This window comes from Salvelinus alpinus, chromosome 25, assembly GCF_045679555.1.
Source record: "Salvelinus alpinus chromosome 25, SLU_Salpinus.1, whole genome shotgun sequence".
In the NCBI taxonomy this organism is placed as follows: domain Eukaryota; kingdom Metazoa; phylum Chordata; class Actinopteri; order Salmoniformes; family Salmonidae; genus Salvelinus; species Salvelinus alpinus.
Genome location: NC_092110.1, coordinates 41,744,020 through 41,765,047, shown reverse-complemented (window position 1 = coordinate 41,765,047; position 21,028 = coordinate 41,744,020). Strand labels below are relative to the sequence as shown.

Below are 21,028 nucleotides of genomic sequence, written 5' to 3'. Positions count from 1 at the left end.
TGTGTGCACATTTCCTGTAATGAGCTGCTATTGTTTTCTTACTGTAAAAAACCCTCCGACTGAAAGATAATTCAGAACTGGCACCTATTATCATCATCTGTCTGACAGTGACATCATTCGTCCTATTTTTGCATCAGTAAATACCAGACAGGGACGGCTCCGGTTTCTAACTCTTGTTCCACGGAGACCAATTAGTGTTTGCGGTGGAATGACAGACTGAAAGGGTAGTCTTATTCGTTATGGAAAACAAAAAACTTTCCCCCCCGAGGGGCGGGACGTCACCAGATAACTGGCGCAACAATACTGTATCACTTCTTTCCATACACCTTCGTACAGATGGCCTTCCCTGCTCCCAGATCGGTTTGTATCCCCTTGACCATGACCATAGGAGTTAGCAAGCCAAATATAGGAGTTAGCAAGCCAAATATAGGAGTTGACACACCGTCACAGCAGCCTAGGTTTACTGGCAGTGAGGAAGTAGAATGACAGCAGCTGTGTATTGTTAATAGCTTTTTTATTTATTTATTATTACAATAACTGCATACATTAAACGTTTTGAAGGGAAGGCCAATGATGTTACAGGAAAACTAATGCATTTCCCTTGTTTTGTCATTTTAAATTAAAAAAATTTAAAAAAGAAAGAAAAATGTACAAAAGTGCTTCTTTACATGGTGCAAAAATACTGAATAAAGTCATAGTTTAAAAGGAAAAAAGAGGAACAAAACATTTGACATTATATTCAACTTTCTAAAATGCTACCAAGCGGGAGAGAGGAAGAGAGGTGGATTATGGGAAAAGTCCCAAATGGAACCCTATTTGGTGCACTATATTTAACCAGAGCTCTATGGGCCCCTGATCAAAAGTAGTGCACTACATAGGGAATAGGGTGCCATTTGGGAAGCATCCTACACCAGACGGTCATAGAAAAAACAGCAACCCATCGATACAGATTAACATTTAAAATGGTTTGGATGAAACGTCAACACCTCAAGTAAATTTAAAATAATATAAAAAAAAAAATTAAAAAAAAGTGTAACTATCCCTCACAACCTGTCAATCCAACATGCCCTAATATTGCTTAGATATTAATAAATAACGTTTAAATGACCCACATCAAACGAAATACATGGACTTTCTATCTGAACCAGTCTGTATTAGTTCAACTAGAGGTGGAAAGGCTCAGCGTCGGCAACTAGCTCTGGTCCACGGCGTTACGACGGCTGGCTAACACTGAAGGCTCAGCGCGTCGGCAACTAGCTCTGGTCCAAGGCGTTACGACGGCTGGCTAACACTGAAGGCTCAGCGCGTCGGCAACTAGCTCTGGTCCACGGCGTTACGACGGCTGGCTAACACTGAAGGCTCCGCGCGTCGGCAACTAGCTCTGGTCCACGGCGTTGCGACGGCTGGCTAACACTGAAGGCTCCGCGCGTCGGCAACTAGCTCTGGTCCACGGCGTTGCGACGACTGGCTAACAATGAAGGCTCAGCGTTAACAAGCCGCCCTAAAGCTTATCGTCAACCAGACCTGTGACAGTCAGTTGCTTGGTTACAAAGGACTTTTTTGATACACGCAAAGAAACTCCCATTTAGTCACTCCCTACCAGACCTGAATGTCTGAATTATTATGGCACTTGTTTTCAGTAACAGTTGATTTCCCATGTAATCCATGTGGGAGAGGAGGCTGCTGCAGGGTGAGGGTGGGAGAGGAGGCTGCTGCAGGGTGAGAGAGAGGGCTGCTGCAGGGTGAGAGAGGAGGCTGCAGGGTGAGGGTGGGAGAGGAGACTGCTGCAGGGTGGGAGAGGAGGCTGCTGCAGGGTGAGAGAGGAGGCTGCTGCAGGGTGAGAGAGGAGGCTGCTGTAGGGTGAGAGAGGAGGCTGCTGCAGGGTGAGAGAGGAGGCTGCTGCAGGGTGAGAGAGGAGGCTGCTGCAGGGTGAGGGTGGGAGAGGAGGCTGCTGCAGGGTGAGGGTGGGAGAGGAGGCTGCTGCAGGGTGAGGGTGGGAGAGGAAGCTGCTGCAGGGTGAGGGTGGGGGAGGAGGCTGCTGCAGGGTGAGGGTGGGAGAGGAGGCTGCTGCAGGGTGAGGGTGGGAGAGGAGGCTGCTGCAGGGTGAGGGTGGGAGAGGAGGCTGCTGCAGGGTGAGGGTGGGAGAGGAGGCTGCTGCAGGGTGAGGGTGGGAGAGGAGGATGCAGGGTGAGGGTGGGAGAGGAGGCTGCTGGGTGAGGGTGGGAGAGGAGGCTGCAGGGAGAGGGTGGGAGAGGAGGCTGCTGGGAGAGGAGGCTGCAGGGTGAGGGTGGGAGAGGAGGCTGCAGGGTGAGGGTGGCAGAGGAGGCTGCTGCAGGGTGAGGGTGAGAGAGGAAGAGGAGACTGCAGGGTGAGGGTGGCAGAGGAGGCTGCAGGGTGAGGGTGGGAGAGGAGGCTGCAGGGTGAGGGTGGGAGAGGAGGCTGCAGGGTGAGGGTGGGAGAGGAGGCTGCAGGGTGAGGGTGGGAGAGGAGGCTGCAGGGTGAGGGTGGGAGAGGAGGCTGCAGGGAGAGGGTGGGAGAGGAGGCTGCAGGGTGAGGGTGGGAGAGGAGGCTGCAGGGTGAGGGTGGGAGAGGAGGCTGCTGGGAGAGGAGGCTGCAGGGAGAGGAGGCTGCAGGGTGAGGGTGGCAGAGGAGGCTGCAGGGTGAGGGTGGGAGAGGAGGCTGCAGGGTGAGGGTGGGAGAGGAGGCTGCAGGGTGAGGGTGGGAGAGGAGACTGCAGGGTGAGGGTGGGAGAGGAGGCTGCAGGGTGAGGGTGGGAGAGGAGGCTGCAGGGTGAGGGTGGGAGAGGAGGCTGCAGGGTGAGGGTGGGAGAGGAGGCTGCAGGGTGAGGGTGGGAGAGGAGGCTGCAGGGTGAGGGTGTCTGTTGGTCTGAGCCTTTCCTGCACACGTTCTGTTCCTCCACAATCCAGTCTAGTCCAGTTCAGTGTCTACAGCCCAAATGGCACCCTTCATAGCGCACTACTTTACCCTATGGGTCCTGGAGAAATGAAGTGTGCTATATAGAGAATAGGGAAGGGGTAGGCAACCAGGTGTGTTAATTGATCAGTTCAGTGATTAAATTAACTCAATTGGTCATGTGTGGTGCCTAGTTGGAACTAAATCCTGTAGTACTCAAGGAACAAGGTTGCCTACCCCTGGAATGAGGTGGTATTTGGGACACACAGGGCTACAGAGGGAAGGAGAAGGGTGTGATGGGTTGTAGAGGAGTGAGGAGGTGAACAGGGCTACAGAGAAAAGAGGAGGTGAGGAGGAGGTGGTGAACAGGACTGTATAGCGAGGAGGAGGTGGTGAACAGGACTGTAGAGGGAGGAGGTGGTGAACAGGAATGTAGAGGGAGGAGGAGGTGGTGAACAGGAATGTAGAGGGAGGAGGAGGTGAACAGGACTGTATAGCGAGGAGGAGGTGGTGAACAGGACTGTAGAGGGAGGAGGTGGTGAACAGGAATGTAGAGGGAGGAGGAGGTGGTGAACAGGAATGTAGAGGGAGGAGGAGGTGGTGAACAGGACTGTAGAGGGAGGAAGAGGTGAACAGGACTGTAGAGGGAGGAGGAGGTGGTGAACAGGACTGTAGAGGGAGGAGGAGGTGGTGAACAGGACTGTAGAGGGAGGAAGAGGTGAACAGGACTGTAGAGGGAGGAGGAGGTGAACAGGACTGTAGAGGGAGGAGGTGGTGAACAGGACTGTAGAGGGAGGAGGAGGTGGTGAACAGGACTGTAGAGCGAGGAGGAGGAGGTGAACAGGACTGTAGAGCGAGGAGGAGGAGGTGAACAGGACTGTAGAGCGAGGAGGAGGTGGTGAACAGGACTGTAGAGGGAGGAGGTGGTGAACAGGAATGTAGAGGGAGGAGGAGGAGGTGAACAGGACTGTAGAGGGAGGAGGAGGAGGTGAACAGGACTGTAGAGGGAGGAGGAGGAGGTGAACAGGACTGTAGAGGGAGGAGGTGGTGGACAGGACTGTAGAGGGAGGAGGAGGTGGTGAACAGGACTGTAGAGGGAGGAGGAGGTGGTGAACAGGACTGTAGAGGGAGGAGGAGGTGGTGAACAGGACTGTAGAGGGAGGAGGAGGTGGTGAACAGGACTGTAGAGGGAGGAGGAGGTGGTGAACAGGACTGTAGAGGGAGGAGGAGGTGGTGAACAGGACTGTAGAGGGAGGAGGAGGTGGTGAACAGGACTGTAGAGGGAGGAGGAGGTGGTGAACAGGACTGTAGAGGGAGGAGGTGGAGGTGAACAGGACTGTAGAGGGAGGAGGAGGAGGTGAACAGGACTGTAGAGGGAGGAGGAGGTGGTGGACAGGAATGTAGAGGGAGGAGGAGGTGGTGAACAGGACTGTAGAGGGAGGAGGAGGAGGTGAACAGGACTGTAGAGGGAGGAGGTGGAGGTGAACAGGACTGTAGAGGGAGGAGGAGGAGGTGAACAGGACTGTAGAGGGAGGAGGAGGTGGTGAACAGGACTGTAGAGGGAGGAGGAGGAGGTGAACAGGACTGTAGAGGGAGGAGGAGGTGGTGAACAGGACTGTAGAGGGAGGAGGTAGTGGACAGGACTGTAGAGGGAGGAGGAGGTGGTGAACAGGACTGTAGAGGGAGGAGGAGGTGGTGGACAGGAATGTAGAGGGAGGAGGAGGTGGTGAACAGGACTGTAGAGGGAGGAGGAGGAGGTGAACAGGACTGTAGAGGGAGGAGGTGGAGGTGAACAGGACTGTAGAGGGAGGAGGAGGAGGTGAACAGGACTGTAGAGGGAGGAGGAGGTGGTGAACAGGACTGTAGAGGGAGGAGGAGGAGGTGAACAGGACTGTAGAGGGAGGAGGAGGTGGTGAACAGGACTGTAGAGGGAGGAGGTAGTGGACAGGACTGTAGAGGGAGGAGGAGGTGGTGAACAGGACTGTAGAGGGAGGAGGTGGTGGACAGGAATGTAGAGGGAGGAGGAGGAGGTGAACAGGACTGTAGAGCGAGGAGGAGGTGAACAGGACTGTAGAGCGAGGAGGAGGTGAACAGGACTGTAGAGGGAGGAGGTGGTGAACAGGACAGTAGAGGGAGGAGGAGGTGCTGCTTGCCTGCTCAGCATAAGGCCGTTGGAAGATGTGTATTGAGGAAGGAGGTGGTTTTGCTTAAAGCGTCACAGTCCCCTTGTCTGACCTGTTGGTTGATGACCTGTTGGTTGATGACCTGTTGGTTGATGACCTGTTGTTCCTCTATTCACTAACTAGTTCCTGGGTTTGGTGACACTGTTCAACCAAAGATGTTTTATAACTAAACCAAGATAGACCACAGCCTGTCGTTTCAAATGGGAACAAATGAGGTCATAGTGGGCAGAACAAGCAAGGATGTGGGCAGAGCCAAGCACGAGCTAGCGAGATCCTATTGGCGCCTTCTAGTATACATCTGCATATTTCCGTTAGGGAACACCTACTCTGTGAAGTGTGCAATAACTCAATTCACCTTTGCACTCCTTGTAACAGCATGATTTTTTAAACACTTTTGCAAAAGGGTAAAGTCTACAAAAATTTATCCGTTCCGTTCGTAACAGATTCTAGTTTTGGGAACAGAAAACTGTATTGTGATCAAATGTGTCATTGATAAGAAGATTTGCAGAATGTCGGCCAAAATCCATCTGGTTCCATCTTCTCCCACCGACCGCCAGTGGGCTTCCTCTCACTACCATATTTGGTAGTGTGTGGAAACGCTTCACATTTTATACATCCAATGAAATATCTGTCTCATTGTTCTATCTGTGGTTGTACCATGAGTCCAGGCGGTATGAGAGCCTGCTGAGAGAAGTGAAGGGACTGCTGTGAGCTTATCCACTTCCTGCTAATTCTTCACCTATCCAATGGGTCTGTAGGTGCGCTCCACCTCTCTCTGTGTGGAGTCACTGGGTCAGAGCTAGGAGCTGGTAACATGGTTATTAAGGGGCTAGTAACTGTTCTCATGTCCGGCCAGGATGTAGAGGTTGCTGAGGGCTGTGGGGTTGTCAGTGGGCCGGCTTTCCAGAACCACCACCCTGTCAGAAAGAGATGTCAGTTAACAGCACCAGAAACATCAGGAACACACAACAACACTGCGGGTTATAAGCTGCCAATAAGGTCCCCCAATCTGAAGAGAAAACACAGAATAGAACAGAATTCATTGAATAGAATTGATACAAATGTCTTGGTGGGTTAGAGAGTAGCAAGACAAGAGGACTGGCTACATTTAAGTTAATATGACACTAGAGATCATGAGGAGTAGAGAGAGGTGCCATCCTTTCCAGCAGAGTGACAGATGAGATGAGGAGTGTCTCTGCCCACACAGGGTACAGTCCAAGACCATAGTGTCTGATCTATCAGATGGAATTACAGAGGAGCAGAGAGAGAGAGACACTCAAACCAGGCTGGCGTGGCAGTGCCCAGGTGCCAGTCTGAATAAAACATACAGGATGGCAGAGTAGAGGCTGTTGCAGGGGAATCAGAACGGACTGAGCCTAAAGCACCATGGGGCCCTGTCCTGAGACAACCATCACTACTAGGAGATCTTCCACCCACAGGGTGGGAAATGTGTCTGAGCCAGGGAGTTAAATCACTATGGTTTCTATAGTTGAGGACTGGTGTAAGAGGGCTAGGGGACTGCCCTGCCACACTGACCACTCTGCAGCATGTAACCAACCAGAAGCTGTAATGTGAGTCACATAGATAACATGCGGAGGTTTTACAAGCCTCTTCTGATAGCATTGAGATTACAATGAGGTATCCCACTTAGACTCAAAGTGTTTGAATGATGAAAGATGAAAGATTGTTGATTTATAAACAGGCTCGTGTGATCTGGGGCACATGCCTCGTCATAGCAACGGAAGCGGACCTGGAGAGAGAGACTGAGTCACCGGAGCTGGGGACCTCTTCTCTATAGAGAGGTCTGAAGAGGACTCAGACTAAGAGGGGGAGAGAGAGAAACAGAGAGAGAGAGAGAGAAACAGAGAGAGAGAGAGAGAAACAGAGAGAGAGAGAGAGAGAGAGAGAGAGAGAGAGAGAGAGAGAGAGAGACAGAGACAGAGACAGAGAGAGAGAGACAGAGAGAGAGAGACAGAGAGAGAGAGACAGAGAGAGAGAGACAGAGAGAGAGAGAGAGAGAGAGAGAGAGAGAGAGAGAGAGAGAGAGAGAGAGAGAGAGACAGAGAGAGAGAGAGAGAGAGAGAGAGAGAGAGAGAGAGGGAGAGAGGGAGGGAGACGGTGAGAGAGAGAGAGAGAGAGAGAGAGAGAGAGAGAGAGAGAGAGAGAGAGAGAGAGAGAGAGAGAGAGAGAGAGAGAGGGAGGGAGACGGTGAGAGAGAGAGAGAGAGAGAGAGAGAGGTGAGAGAGAGAGAGAGAGAGAGAGAGAGAGAGAGAGAGAGAGAGACAGAGAGACAGAGAGAGAGAGAGAGAGAGAGAGAGAGAGAGAGAGAGAGAGAGAGAGAGAGAGAGAGAGAGAGAGAGAGAGAGAGAGAGGGAGAGAGAGAGAGAGAGAGAGAGAGAGAGAGAGAGAGAGAGAGAGAGAGAGAGAGAGAGAGGAGGATGTTTGGTGGTTTCCAGGCGATGGTTAAACACAGGGACCTGTGGGAGGACACTTGCTCCCTGGAGACTAGCTACCAGCCCTGCCTCTACGGCTTTATAGAGGTCAAAGGGCACTACATGAATCATCTATACAACTAGAAAGAGAAAACAGAGGAAAGAGAATGGGGGAGGCAGAAAGTAAAGAGAGAGTGAGAGAAAGAGCGAAAAGTTGAGACAGAGAGAGAAACAAGTAAAGAGAAAAAGAGGGGGAATGAGGACAGGTAAGTGACTAATTAAAATATAATCATTTGAAGCACCAACCCGTCAGATCTGAAGAGAGACAGACAGCGAGAAAAAGAGTTAAAAACACTATCATTTCTAGCACCAACCTGTCAGATCCGAGGAGACGGAAGACTCGGCTGGGATCAGAAATCTCCTGGGTGATCTGTAGATTAAAGGAAGGAATGGAACATTTCATTAACAAGATTAAACATACACAGGGACATTCATGAACTTGGAAACATACACATGGAAACATACACAGGGACATTCATGAACATGGAAACATACACAGGGACATTAATGAACATGGAAACATACACATGGACATTAATGAACAAGGAAACATACACATGGACATTAATGAACATGGAAACATACACATGGACATGAATGAACATGGAAACATACACATGGACATTAATGAACATGGAAACATACACATGGAAACATACACAGGGACATTGATGAACATGGAAACATACACAGGGACATTGATGAACATGGAAACATACACAGGGACATTAATGAACATGGGAACATACACATGGACATTCATGAACATGGAAACATACACAGGGACATTCATGAACATGGAAACAAACACAGGGACATTCATGAACATGGAAACATACACAGGGACATTAATCAACATGGAAACATACACATGGAAACATACACAGGGACATTAATGAACATGGAAACATACACAGGGACATTCATGAACATGGAAACATACACAGGGACATTCATGAACATGGAAACATACACAGGGACATTCATGAACATGGAAACATACACAGGGACATTCATGAACATGGAAACATACACATGGAAACATACACAGGGACATTAATGAACATGGAAATATACACATGGACATTAATGAACATGGAAACATACACATGGACATTAATGAACATGGAAACATACACATGGACATGAATGAACATGGAAACATACACATGGACATTAATGAACATGGAAACATACACAGGGACATTCATGAACATGGAAACATACACAGGGACATTCATGAACATGGAAACATACACAGGGACATTCATGAACATGGAAACATACACAGGGACATTCATGAACATGGAAACATACACAGGGACATTCATGAACATGGAAACATACACAGGGACATTCATGAACATGGAAACATACACAGGGACATTCATGAACATGGAAACATACACAGGGACATTCATGAACATGGAAACATACACAGGGACATTCATGAACATGGAAACATACACAGGGACATTCATGAACATGGAAACATACACAGGGACATTCATGAACATGGAAACATACACAGGGACATTCATGAACATGGAAACATACACAGGGACATTCATGAACATGGAAACATACACAGGGACATTCATGAACATGGAAACATACACAGGGACATTCATGAACATGGAAACATACACAGGGACATTCATGAACATGGAAACATACACAGGGACATTCATGAACATGGAAACATACACAGGGACATTCATGAACATGGAAACATACACAGGGACATTCATGAACATGGAAACATTCACAGGGACATTCATGAACATGGAAACATTCACAGGGACATTGATGAACATGGAAACATTCACAGGGACATTAATGAACATGGAAACATTCACAGGGACATTGATGAACATGGAAACATTCACAGGGACATTGATGAACATGGAAACATTCACAGGGACATTGATGAACATGGAAACATTCACAGGGACATTGATGAACATGGAAACATTCACAGGGACATTGATGAACATGGAAACATTCACAGGGACATTGATGAACATGGAAACATTCACAGGGACATGGATGAACATGGAAACATTCACAGGGACATTGATGAACATTCACAGGGACATTGATGAACATGGAAACATTCACAGGGACATTGATGAACATTCACAGGGACATTGATGAACATGGAAACATTCACAGGGACATTGACCTCAGTAGCCCCCCCCAACGACCTCAGTAGCCCCCCCACGACCTCAGTAGCCCCCCCAACGACCTCAGTAGCCCCCCCCAACGACCTCAGTAGCCCCCCCAACGACCTCAGTAGCCCCCCCAACGACCTCAGTAGCCCCCCCATGACCTCAGTAGCCCCCCCACGACCTCAGTAGCCCCCCCACGACCTCAGTAGCCCCCCCCACGACCTCAGTAGCCCCCCCCACGACCTCAGTAACCCCCCAATGACCTCAGTAGCCCCCCCACGACCTCAGTAGCCCCCCCAACGACCTCAGTAGCCCCCACAACGACCTCAGTAGCCCCCCCACGACCTCAGTAGCCCCCCCACGACCTCAGTAGCCCCCCCACGACCTCAGTAGCCCCCCCCAACGACCTCAGTAGCCCCCCCCAACGACCTCAGTAGCCCCCACACGACCTCAGTAGCCCCCCCATGACCTCAGTAGCCCCCCCAACGACCTCAGTAGCCCCCCCATGACATCAGTAGCCCCCCCACGACCTCAGTAGCCCCCCCAATGACCTCAGTAGCCCCCCCATGACCTCAGTAGCCCCCCCCAACGACCTCAGTAGCCCCCCCAACGACCTCAGTAGCCCCCCCAACGACCTCAGTAGCCCCCCCAACGACCTCAGTAGCCCCCCCAACGACCTCAGTAGCCCCCCCCAATGACCTCAGTAGCCCCCCCAATGACCTCAGTAGACCACCCCAACGACCTCAGTAGACCACCCCAACGACCTCAGTAGACCACCCCAACGACCTCAGTAGACCACCCCAACGACCTCAGTAGCCCCCCCAACGACCTCAGTAGACCCCCCAACGACCTCAGTAGACCCCCCAACGACCTCAGTAGACCACCCCAACGACCTCAGTAGACCACCCCAACGACCTCAGTAGCCCCCCCAACGACCTCAGTAGCCCCCCCAACGACCTCAGTAGCCCCCCCAACGACCTCAGTAGCCCCCCCAACGACCTCAGTAGACCCCCCAACGACCTCAGTAGCCCCCCCAACGACCTCAGTAGCCCCCCCAACGACCTCAGTAGCCCCCCCAACGACCTCAGTAGCCCCCCCACGACCTCAGTAGCCCCCCCAATGAACTCAGTAGCCCCCCCAACGACCTCAGTAGCCCCCCCAATGAACTCAGTAGCCCCCCCAATGAACTCAGTAGCCCCCCCATTGATGAACATGGAAACATTCACAGGGACATTGATGAACATGGAAACATTCACAGGGACATTAATGAACATGGAAACATTCACAGGGACATTGATGAACATGGAAACATTCACAGGGACATTGATGAACATGGAAACATTCACAGGGACATTGATGAACATGGAAACATTCACAGGGACATTGATGAACATGGAAACATTCACAGGGACATTGATGAACATGGAAACATTCACAGGGACATTGATGAACATGGAAACATTCACAGGGACATTGATGAACATGGAAACATTCACAGGGACATTGATGAACATGGAAACATTCACAGGGACATTGATGAACATGGAAACATTCACAGGGACATTGACCTCAGTAGCCCCCCCCAACGACCTCAGTAGCCCCCCCACGACCTCAGTAGCCCCCCCAACGACCTCAGTAGCCCCCCCAATGACCTCAGTAGCCCCCCCAATGACCTCAGTAGCCCCCCCAATGACCTCAGTAGCCCCCCCAATGACCTCAGTAGCCCCCCCAACGACCTCAGTAGCCCCCCCAACAACCTCAGTAGACCCCCCCCTGCCAACCGTAGGTTACTCAGCTTATCAGAGTTCAGATGGATTCAGTGTTTCCCTGCCTGCCTACATAGACGAGGCCAGGAGATAAATCCTCTGGGATCACACTCTGAGGCTAAGCTACATTAAGCTATGTGTGTGTCTACCTGCAGGTAATGAAGTTGTCAACCTTTCACAGAGAGTTAACCTGATCACCAGGCACGCCGCGACGCACACACAATAAAAGTCCAGAGATCACTGTGAGGTGAGGCATTCTGTTTTTATGAAAAGTGATAGGGGACACCCAGGGTAGTCTTTTCACTGCCACACACACACACACACACACACACACACACACACACACACACACACACACACACACACACACACACACACACACACACACACACACACACACACACACACACACACACACACACACACACACACACACACACACACACACACACACACACACACACACACACACACGTGTATGACTGAGCTGAAACGAGGCTGTGTGTGTTGGCTGAGGGCTCAGCCCAGCGTTACAGTGTGTGTGTGTGTGTGTGTGTGTGTGTGTGTGTGTGTGTGTGTGTGTGTGTGCCAGGCTGGAGCACAACACGTTAGCCTGTCAAAATGTCAGATACCATGCAGTATTCATGTTCATCCGAAAATGAAACAGCTGCAGAACAGAAGGGTGAAGGTGAGCTGTTCAATTATTCATCCGCTCTGTCTCCTGTATGATTCTGTTGAAAAGCCTCCTTGAAGGAAGGCAGTGAAGGGGGGGACAGGACATTTAGTCTATTGATATGATGCCTGGTAGGCTGATCGCTTCAGCGAGTACCTCCCTAGCCACCTAAAGGCTTTGTTCTCGTCGTCATCAGGACCCCGGGTAACCCTAACCAGAGGGGTCTCTGTCCGGCTAAGAAGTCACACCTAGCAGGTGTCACTGGCGGTCATGCCTCCTAGTACGCAGTTATCTGATCTAGGGCTGTCTGACAACAACAAAAAATGTATGTATTGGTCGACATTTTTTTTTAAACGTGTATTTTTCCATATATAGACACACCATATGTGTTTTAATAAAATTGACTATGTGCATTGGAGCTTGTCTGATGCTTTAAGCTTACGGTTTGATGAAGTAAGACAGAATGCCTCAAGAGGGCGCCAGAAATCTAGATAACCCCAAAAATTAAAAACTCTAACCCAACTATTTTCCTCCCCGCTCCTTCCTGCTGGCTTTTGCAGATTCTGCCATTACTCTCCTGAAGTTGCCGGTAATAGGCAACACGAGGAATCGGCTACCTTTCTCATGTGGAATGACAATTTATCTTCCCATTTCTACCGATCTGCGTGCCAGTTATGGTTTTTATATGCACATTTTCATGAAAGTTTCATTTAATTTATAATAAAGTATTCGTATCTCAAAATCATTGTCACGTGGTTAATCAAAATGATATCCAAACGAAAACGATAAACCTAAAAAGTAACTTCTATTACCATCTATGTAAAAATAGTCAACATAAAAGCCAACAAATAAAAACATAGCAGCCTGCAGGTAGAAAATCTCCTGCTGAAAATAATTATCTTATAAATCACATTGGCTATGCATGGCCTGTCTGCAACCAACTGGAAACATTGTGTCAACTATTAACTTGGGTCCTTTGCAACATTGTATAAAATATTCTGGGCCCATTCAAATATTTCCTGTCCCAGTGAGCTCAGGACAAACACATCTGTAGGATATTTGGGCAAGGGATAAGAAGCAGTGTTAGACTTGGGCAGGAGCTGACCGGAGCAGAGTACCAGCACCTCAAGTGTTCTACTGCTTGACCTCAAAAAGTACTGTGGAGCTCCTGCACCTAAATATAAACAGTACCAGCACCCAAAACGAGTACCGGAACCTATTTCAGCCTAAGTCAAGCACTGAGAAGAAGCAATCAGGAAGGCCTATACTATGACGTTTCCACTGGAACAGAGTATTACATTTTCCCCTTTCATGCTGAGTGGTTATCGAAAGGGAAAGAGCTGGATAGATTTTAAAAAAATACATTGAGGAACTATTGTCATTATCAATGAATGTAAAAAACACACTTTGTTTGTACCACAGAAGTATACACACTACCACAGATACAGGAGTACACACACTACCACAGAGACCGGAGTACGCACACTACCACAGAGACCGGAGTACGCACACTACCACAGAGACCGGAGTACGCACACTACCACAGAGACCGGAGTACACACACTACCACAGAGACCGGAGTATACACACTACCACAGAGACAGGAGTATACACACTACCACAGAGACAGGAGTATACACACTACCACAGAGACCGGAGTATACACACTACCACATAAGTATACACACTACCACAGAGACCAGAGTATACACACTACCACATAAGTATACACACTACCACAGAGACAGGAGTATACACACTACCACAGAGACAGGAGTACACACACTACCACACTTCCCTGGAGACAGCCAACACCTAGCTAGTAGCTAACCACGTGCTAGTTCCTCAGTCTGGGAAAACAACTGATAATTATGTCAACATGGACTAGGGGTTGGAACCAGCTGGAAATCTTTGCCAGTTTGTGTGTAGGATACCTGCCCCTCCCCCTCAGAAACAGCTGTAACCTACTGTCGTTACAAGCCCATCCCCCTCTGTAACAGATGTGACCTACTGACGGTACAAGCCCCTCCCCCTCTGTAACAGCTGTAACCGACTGACGTTACAAGCCCCTCCCCCTCAGAAACAGCTGTAACCTACTGAAGTTACAAGCCCCTCCCCCTCAGAAACAGCTGTGACGTTACAAGCCCCTCCCCCTCAGAAACAGCTGTAACCTACTGACGTTACATGCCCCTCCCCCTCAGAAACAGCTGTAACCTACTGTCGTTACAAGCCCATCCCCCTCTGTAACAGATGTGACCTACTGACGGTACAAGCCCCTCCCCCTCTGTAACAGCTGTAACCGACTGACGTTACAAGCCCCTCCCCCTCAGAAACAGCTGTAACCTACTGAAGTTACAAGCCCCTCCCCCTCAGAAACAGCTGTGACGTTACAAGCCCCTCCCCCTCAGAAACAGCTGTAACCTACTGAAGTTACAAGCCCCTCCCCCTCAGAAACAGCAGTAACCTACTGAAGTTACAAGCCCCTCCCCCTCAGAAACAGCTGTAACCTACTGACGTTACAAGCCCCTCCCCCTCAGAAACAGCTGTAACCTACTGAAGTTACAAGCACCTCCCCCTTTCCAATCGCCTTTCCAATCCTCCTCCTGTATAGACCTGACTGGTGCCTTTCCAATCCTCCTCCTGTATAGACCTGACTGGTGCCTTTCCAATCCCCCTCCTGTATAGATCTGACTGGTGCCTTTCCAATCCCCCTCCTGTATAGACCTGACTGGTGCCTTTCCAATCCCCCTCCTGTATAGATCTGACTGGTGCCTTTCCAATCCCCCTCCTGTATAGACCTGACTGGTGCCTTTCCAATCCCCCTCCTGTATAGATCTGACTGGTGCCTTTCCAATCCCCCTCCTGTATAGATCTGACTGGTGCCTTTCCAATCCCCCTCCTGTATAGATCTGACTGGTGCCTTTCCAATCCTCCTCCTGTATAGATCTGACTGGTGCCTTTCCAATCCCCCTCCTGTATAGATCTGACTGGTGTCTTCCCAATCCCCCTCCTGTATAGATCTGACTGGTGTCTTCCCAATCCCCCTCCTGTATAGACCTGACTGTATTATAGTCAGGTTTTGTTACAGCCACCAAGCCATAATCATATTTAGATTCAGTTTGATTGACAATGTGTAGCATGTCTAGAGTGTGACAGTATGGTTACAGGTGACGTGACTGAATGGTTTTGTTACCACGGTAACACCTACCTCGTTGGACTTGAAGCTCTTTCCCTGCATGCCGTGCTTCCAGAAGGCCAGAACACTGTCCTGAAGGCACACTGGAGCACGAGGAGAGGGGGACGTCAGTTATCATACATATTATTATTACACAGTTTATTATATTATAAAAAGTAGAACACGTCACTGGAGGAGAAGGGAGAGGAATGTTATACGACAGGGAGGATAATCGGCAATCATCGTACACATTAATATACAATGGTCGACGTTGACATTAACAAGGATGCATAGTATTGAAGGGTAGTGGGATGTGAACACAGGGGAAACCATAACTCTATTATAAAACACTGAAGTTAGCCCCTAGAAGCTCAACTCTAACATTGAAATCGTAGGTGAATAATATTAAGAGGTAATCTTACCAACGGATCCGATGGCGAAGTCAAAGCTGAGCTCTGAGGCTAGCTTCTTGTTAGACTTTAATCTTCCCATGAGGTTCACGATCTTTAGATTTTCTAGAAAAATAAAAAATAGGAGAGAGCTTTTTGAATAGTGGCCGGATAAAAAAAAAAGCAGATCCTCACTTACAAGGACATCACAAACGTAGTGTTCGTTCTCAGCTGCTACGATGTTTCACGGTTCCTGAAATGGGTAAAAGATAACTGTCCTAATAATGCTCGGTGAGCTGTAAAAGACTACAACTAGAGGAGAGGGTGTCGCTGTCTGAGATTAAAGCTCTGGTAGAGGAGACTAAAACTAGAGGAGAGGGTGTCGCTGTCTGAGATTAAAGCTCTGGTAGAGGAGACTAAAACTAGAGGAGAGGGTGTCGCTGTCTGAGATTAAAGCTCTGGTAGAGGAGACTAAAACTAGAGGAGAGGGTGTCGCTGTCTGAGATTAAAGCTCTGGTAGAGGAGACACTGACAACTTCCTGCTGACCTCTTGCCAGGTCCCCCTCGAAAAAAAAAGAGGTTTCTAAACTCAAGGGTCTTTTTCCTGGTTAAATAAATGAAATAATGACTGAAGGGCAAACAATTAGCATCATGTCTACTTTCTCAGTGCAGGACTAGCTCGACTGAACTGGAGTCCCAAATGTCTCACTATTACCTATGTAGTGCACTTCCCTATGGGCCCTGGTCAAAAGTAGTGCACTACCAGCCCTATGGGCCCTGGTTAAAAGTAGTGCACTACATAGGGAATAGGGTGCCATTTGGGATGCAAACAAAGTGCAGGAAGTCATCTCTGTGGGGGTCAGACGTTTGAGGTCAGAGGTCATACTTACTGTCCAGGCACACGAGCACTGTGTCCCTCTCCAGCTGGGTCACATGGATGGCATCCACTGCTTGACCAGCTAAGGGAAGACACACAGAAAATAATGGTTACCATAAAGATATCCCTACTGGAATCCAGGAATAGAGCAACATAGTAGGATGTGTTTCAATGTGTACATACAGTATGAATCTAGGGTTGTGTTCAACTGTTTTAAAATGACATGCTTTGCAACAGAAAATGAAAATGAGCATTTTCAGGTAGTCTAGATAGTCCCTCCAAGTGTCCGTTTTCTTCCGTATGGTGCCTATTGATCCCATCTCAGTGAACCAGGAGGAGCCAGAGTTGAGGACGATAGTCTCTGTGTAGATCTAGCTAGCTTCGTAGCGTACCACTCAGGAGTAGCCAGAGTTGAGGACGATAGTCTCTGTGTAGATCTAGCTAGCTTCGTAGCGTACCACTCAGGAGGAGGCTGAGTTGAGGACGATAGTCTCTGCGTAGATCTAGCTAGCTTCGTAGCATACCACTCAGGAGGCGCCAGAGTTGAGGACGATAGTCTCTGTGTAGTGTGCGTTTGTTCCTTACTTGTTCCCATCTCAGTGAACCAGGAAGAGCAGGAGTTGAGGTTGATGGTCTCAAAGCGGACCACCTGGCCTGGCTCCGTGGCCTGGCTGACCGCTATACACACCATGGGGTATTCCTGCTCTGGAACCACCAACATCTCAAACACCTTCAGAGGGCTGGGCAGAGGGAAGTCAAAGTGCTGAGGGACAAAAGAGAGAGAGGGGGGGGGGGGGGTGAGGGTCTCTGGAAGTAATGCTGAGGTGGTAAAGTGTTATAATACAACAGTATGCCAGGCAGTTTTGTAAACTAAATAATATGGATGCTATAGCAATTTTCTAGGCAGAGAAGTCAAATTTTCCTGCTCCATTCTCCTTCTCCATTAGCCTGCTCCTGAGCATGGAAGTTAGCTGAATGGAACATAGCGTATGTGTTTGGTTCTAAGGAATCCTGAATGGAACATAGCGTATGTGTTTGGTTCTAAGGAATCCTTCTACAATATGATTTATGACCGCATGAAACCAATGCTGCTGTTCACAGAGTACAACCTACTGTAGACATCTGGGATAACTAGTTGTAACTCTGCTTTGTGGGAAATTACTTTTTCAGGGGGAACAAATAGTTCCTTTGGAGGTGACTACAACTATTTGAATACAAATCCCCAAACATTAATATTAAAAAATATATATATATTTGCATACAGATCTGAGGGTCCAGATCAAAACTCCAAACCTACAACCTAATTTTGACCAAAATTAACCAGAGAGATTACTGCTTCCTGTTGTATTTTCCCAAGCTATACGGAGGGTGCTCTAGCCAACAAACAGCAGAGACCTGAGGACACCGTTCCAACCTGGAACTGAGCCAGATACAAATTCAATTAGCACTAAGGTGTGAAGTAAAAGGCCTTTGGGCCCAACAAGTGTCAGGAGTCTTTGAAGTGTCCTCTGAAGTCCCCTCCTGCTGTTCAGAGACCATTCACTGGCATTTTCTACAAGAAATCTGACTCCAGAAATAAAAGCTGGGTGTGACACCCGCTGCACTGCTGCTTGGATTCCACCTGGCTATCTGTTCATCGTCTGATCTGGTTGTCTCCCCCTGTCTGGTGCAGGTAACCCCACCACACTCCCCCTCTCTCCCTGGCCTGTCTCCCCCTGTCTGGTGCAGGTAACCCCACCACACTCCCCCCTCTCTCCCTGGCCTGTCTCCCCCTGTCTGGTGCAGGTACCCCCACCACACTCCCCCCTCTCTGTTCACTGTCTGCCCTGGCCTGTCTCCCCCTGTCTGGTGCAGGTACCCCCACCACACTCCCCCCTCTCTCCCTGGTCTGTCTCCCCCTGTCCGGTGCAGGTACCTCCACCACACTCCCCCCTCTCTCCCTGGTCTGTCTCCCCCTGTCCGGTGCAGGTACCTCCACCACACTCCCCCCTCTCTCCCTGGCCTGTCTCCCCCTGTCTGGTACAGGTAACCCCACCACACTCCCCCCTCTCTCCCTGGCCTGTCTCCCCCTGTCTGGTGCAGGTACCCCCACCACACTCCCCCCTCTCTGTCTCCCCCTGTCTGGTGCAGGTAACCCCACCACACTCCCCCTCTCTCCCTGGCCTGTCTCCCCCTGTCTGGTGCAGGTACCCCCACCACACTCCCCCCTCTCTGTTCACTGTCTGCCTTGGCCTGTCTCCCCCTGTCTGGTGCAGGTACCCCCACCACACTCCCCCCTCTCTCCCTGGTCTGTCTCCCCCTGTCCGGTGCAGGTACCTCCACCACACTCCCCCCTCTCTCCCTGGCCTGTCTCCCCCTGTCTGGTGCAGGTACCCCCACCACACTCCCCCCTCTCTCCCTGGCCTGTCTCCCCCTGTCTGGTACAGGTACCCCCACCACACTCCCCCCTCTCTCCCTGGCCTGTCTCCCCCTGTCTGGTACAGGTACCCCCACCACACTCCCCCCTCTCTCCCGACCTTTCGCTCTCCTCCAGCACACACACACTGTTGGGGCTAGTGACTCTGAACTTACAATGGCTGGCCCCAAGTCGCTATATATATATAATTTTGTTGTTGTGCATTTTGCTATTTGCCTCATAACTCCTGCATGCTTTGTTGACTACAAACTTTCTTTACCCAACCGTGGGACAGAGTATGTTTGCTCCCACACTTGGGACTCTGACTCTCTATTGGTTACACAGACTCTTGGGCTCCCATCCTGTTCTAACCACCTCTCGCTGGCTTTATATTCATGTTACCTGATGAAATTGCTGTACAATATGATCTTGTTGTCATCTGATGCACATTCAGATGTCATAAATCAGCACTGCAGAGCTTTCCCTGTCCTCTGCCGTGCCCTGATTGTATTACTGTTGTTGATATCTGGAAATGTCCATGTACACCCTGGCCCATCTACTGTTGCTAGCCCCAATTCTGACTTGTGCTCTGATATCTGCTTCACTGATTTCTGCTCTCGTAAAAGCCTGGGTTTCCTGCACGTCAACACTAGAAGCTTATTACCTAAAATGGATCAATTGAAAGTGTAGATTCACAGCTCCAATCCAGATGTGTTGGTCAGTACTGAGACGTGGTTAAGAAAGAGTGGAGGAACACCTTCAGTGCTCGGTTGTCTCCACCAAGTCTGTCCCCAAACTATTTGATTTGCTGGTTATAAGCATTAAACTTTCAAATAGCTCTTTGTTGACTGTTGCTGGGTGCTATCGTCCTCCATCAGCACCGGCCTGTACCCTACCTGCCCTAAGCTCTCTCCTGGCCCCTTACTCTAAGTCTGAATTTGTCCTGCTAGGTGACATGCTTAAACCACCTGACCAAGTCCTAAAGCAATGGGACTCTCTAAATCTTTCTCAGAGTATCACCAATCCCACAAGGTATGACTCCAAACACCCAGAAAAGGCTACTCTCCTTGATGTTATCCTCACAAATAATCCTGATAGGTATCAGTCTGGTGTTTTCTGTAATGGCCTTAGTGATCACTGTTTTACAGCCTGTGTTTGTAATGGCTGCTCAGTGAAATGACAGGTCCTGATTTGTCATAGACGCTTGCTAAAAAACTTTTATGAGCAAGCCTTCCTTCGTAAATTGGTATAGAATCAGCTTGATCCCCTCTGTCGAAACCGCTTGGACCTTCTTTTTTTGTATTTTCAGTGGTATTGTTAACTTCTCTAGGATAGGGGGCAGCATTGCCCAAATTAAACTTCCTCCTACTCAGGCCCAGAAGCTAAGACATGCATATTATTAGTAGATTTGGATAGAAAACACTCTGAAGTTTCTAAAACTGTTTGAATCATGTCTGTGACTATAACAGAACTTATTTGGTAGGCGAAACCCCGAGGACAAACCATTCAGAATTGTTTGAGGTTTTTTTGAGGTCACTCTCTTTTCAATGGGTTTTCATTGGGAATACAGATTTCTAATCGACTTTCTTGCAGTTCCTATCGCTTCCACTGGATGTCAACAGTCTTTAGAAATTGTTTGAGGTTTTTCCTTTGAGAAATTAAGTAACACTGTTCAGAACGAAGCTAGAGGGATGTGTACTCTTTGTTAGAGGCTCGCTACACTTTGTTTTCCTCCGGTATAAAACACAGTATATCCCGTCTTAAATTGTATCGATTATTTACGTAAAAAAATACCTTAAGTTGTATTAGGAAGTAGTTTGAAATGTTTGGACAAAGCTAACAGGTAACTTTTGTAGTCATGTTGCGGGAGTTGGAAACTGTGTTTTTCTGGATCAAACGCGCCAAATAAATGGACATTTTGGATATATAGACGGAATTAATCGAACAAAAGGACCATTTGTGATGTTTATGGGACATATTGGAGTGCCAACAGA

The 21,028-nt window shown here is 49.1% G+C and overlaps 1 protein-coding gene across 1 annotated transcript in view; it reads right to left on the bottom strand.

Moving 5' to 3' along the window:
- Nucleotides 1-5,077: 5,077 nt before the first annotated feature.
- The window catches only part of map4k5 (mitogen-activated protein kinase kinase kinase kinase 5), a 110,867-nt gene continuing 94,916 nt past the window's right edge, over nt 5,078-21,028 (bottom strand). The window contains exons 29-34 of the mRNA XM_071366817.1: nt 17,225-17,402; nt 16,653-16,721; nt 15,796-15,888; nt 15,407-15,477; nt 7,903-7,958; nt 5,078-6,013 (exon numbers count right to left, since the gene is read on the bottom strand). Of these exons, the coding sequence (XP_071222918.1) occupies nt 5,926-6,013; nt 7,903-7,958; nt 15,407-15,477; nt 15,796-15,888; nt 16,653-16,721; nt 17,225-17,402 (555 nt within the window). The 3' untranslated portion in view covers nt 5,078-5,925. The remainder of the gene's footprint in view (nt 6,014-7,902; nt 7,959-15,406; nt 15,478-15,795; nt 15,889-16,652; nt 16,722-17,224; nt 17,403-21,028) is intronic.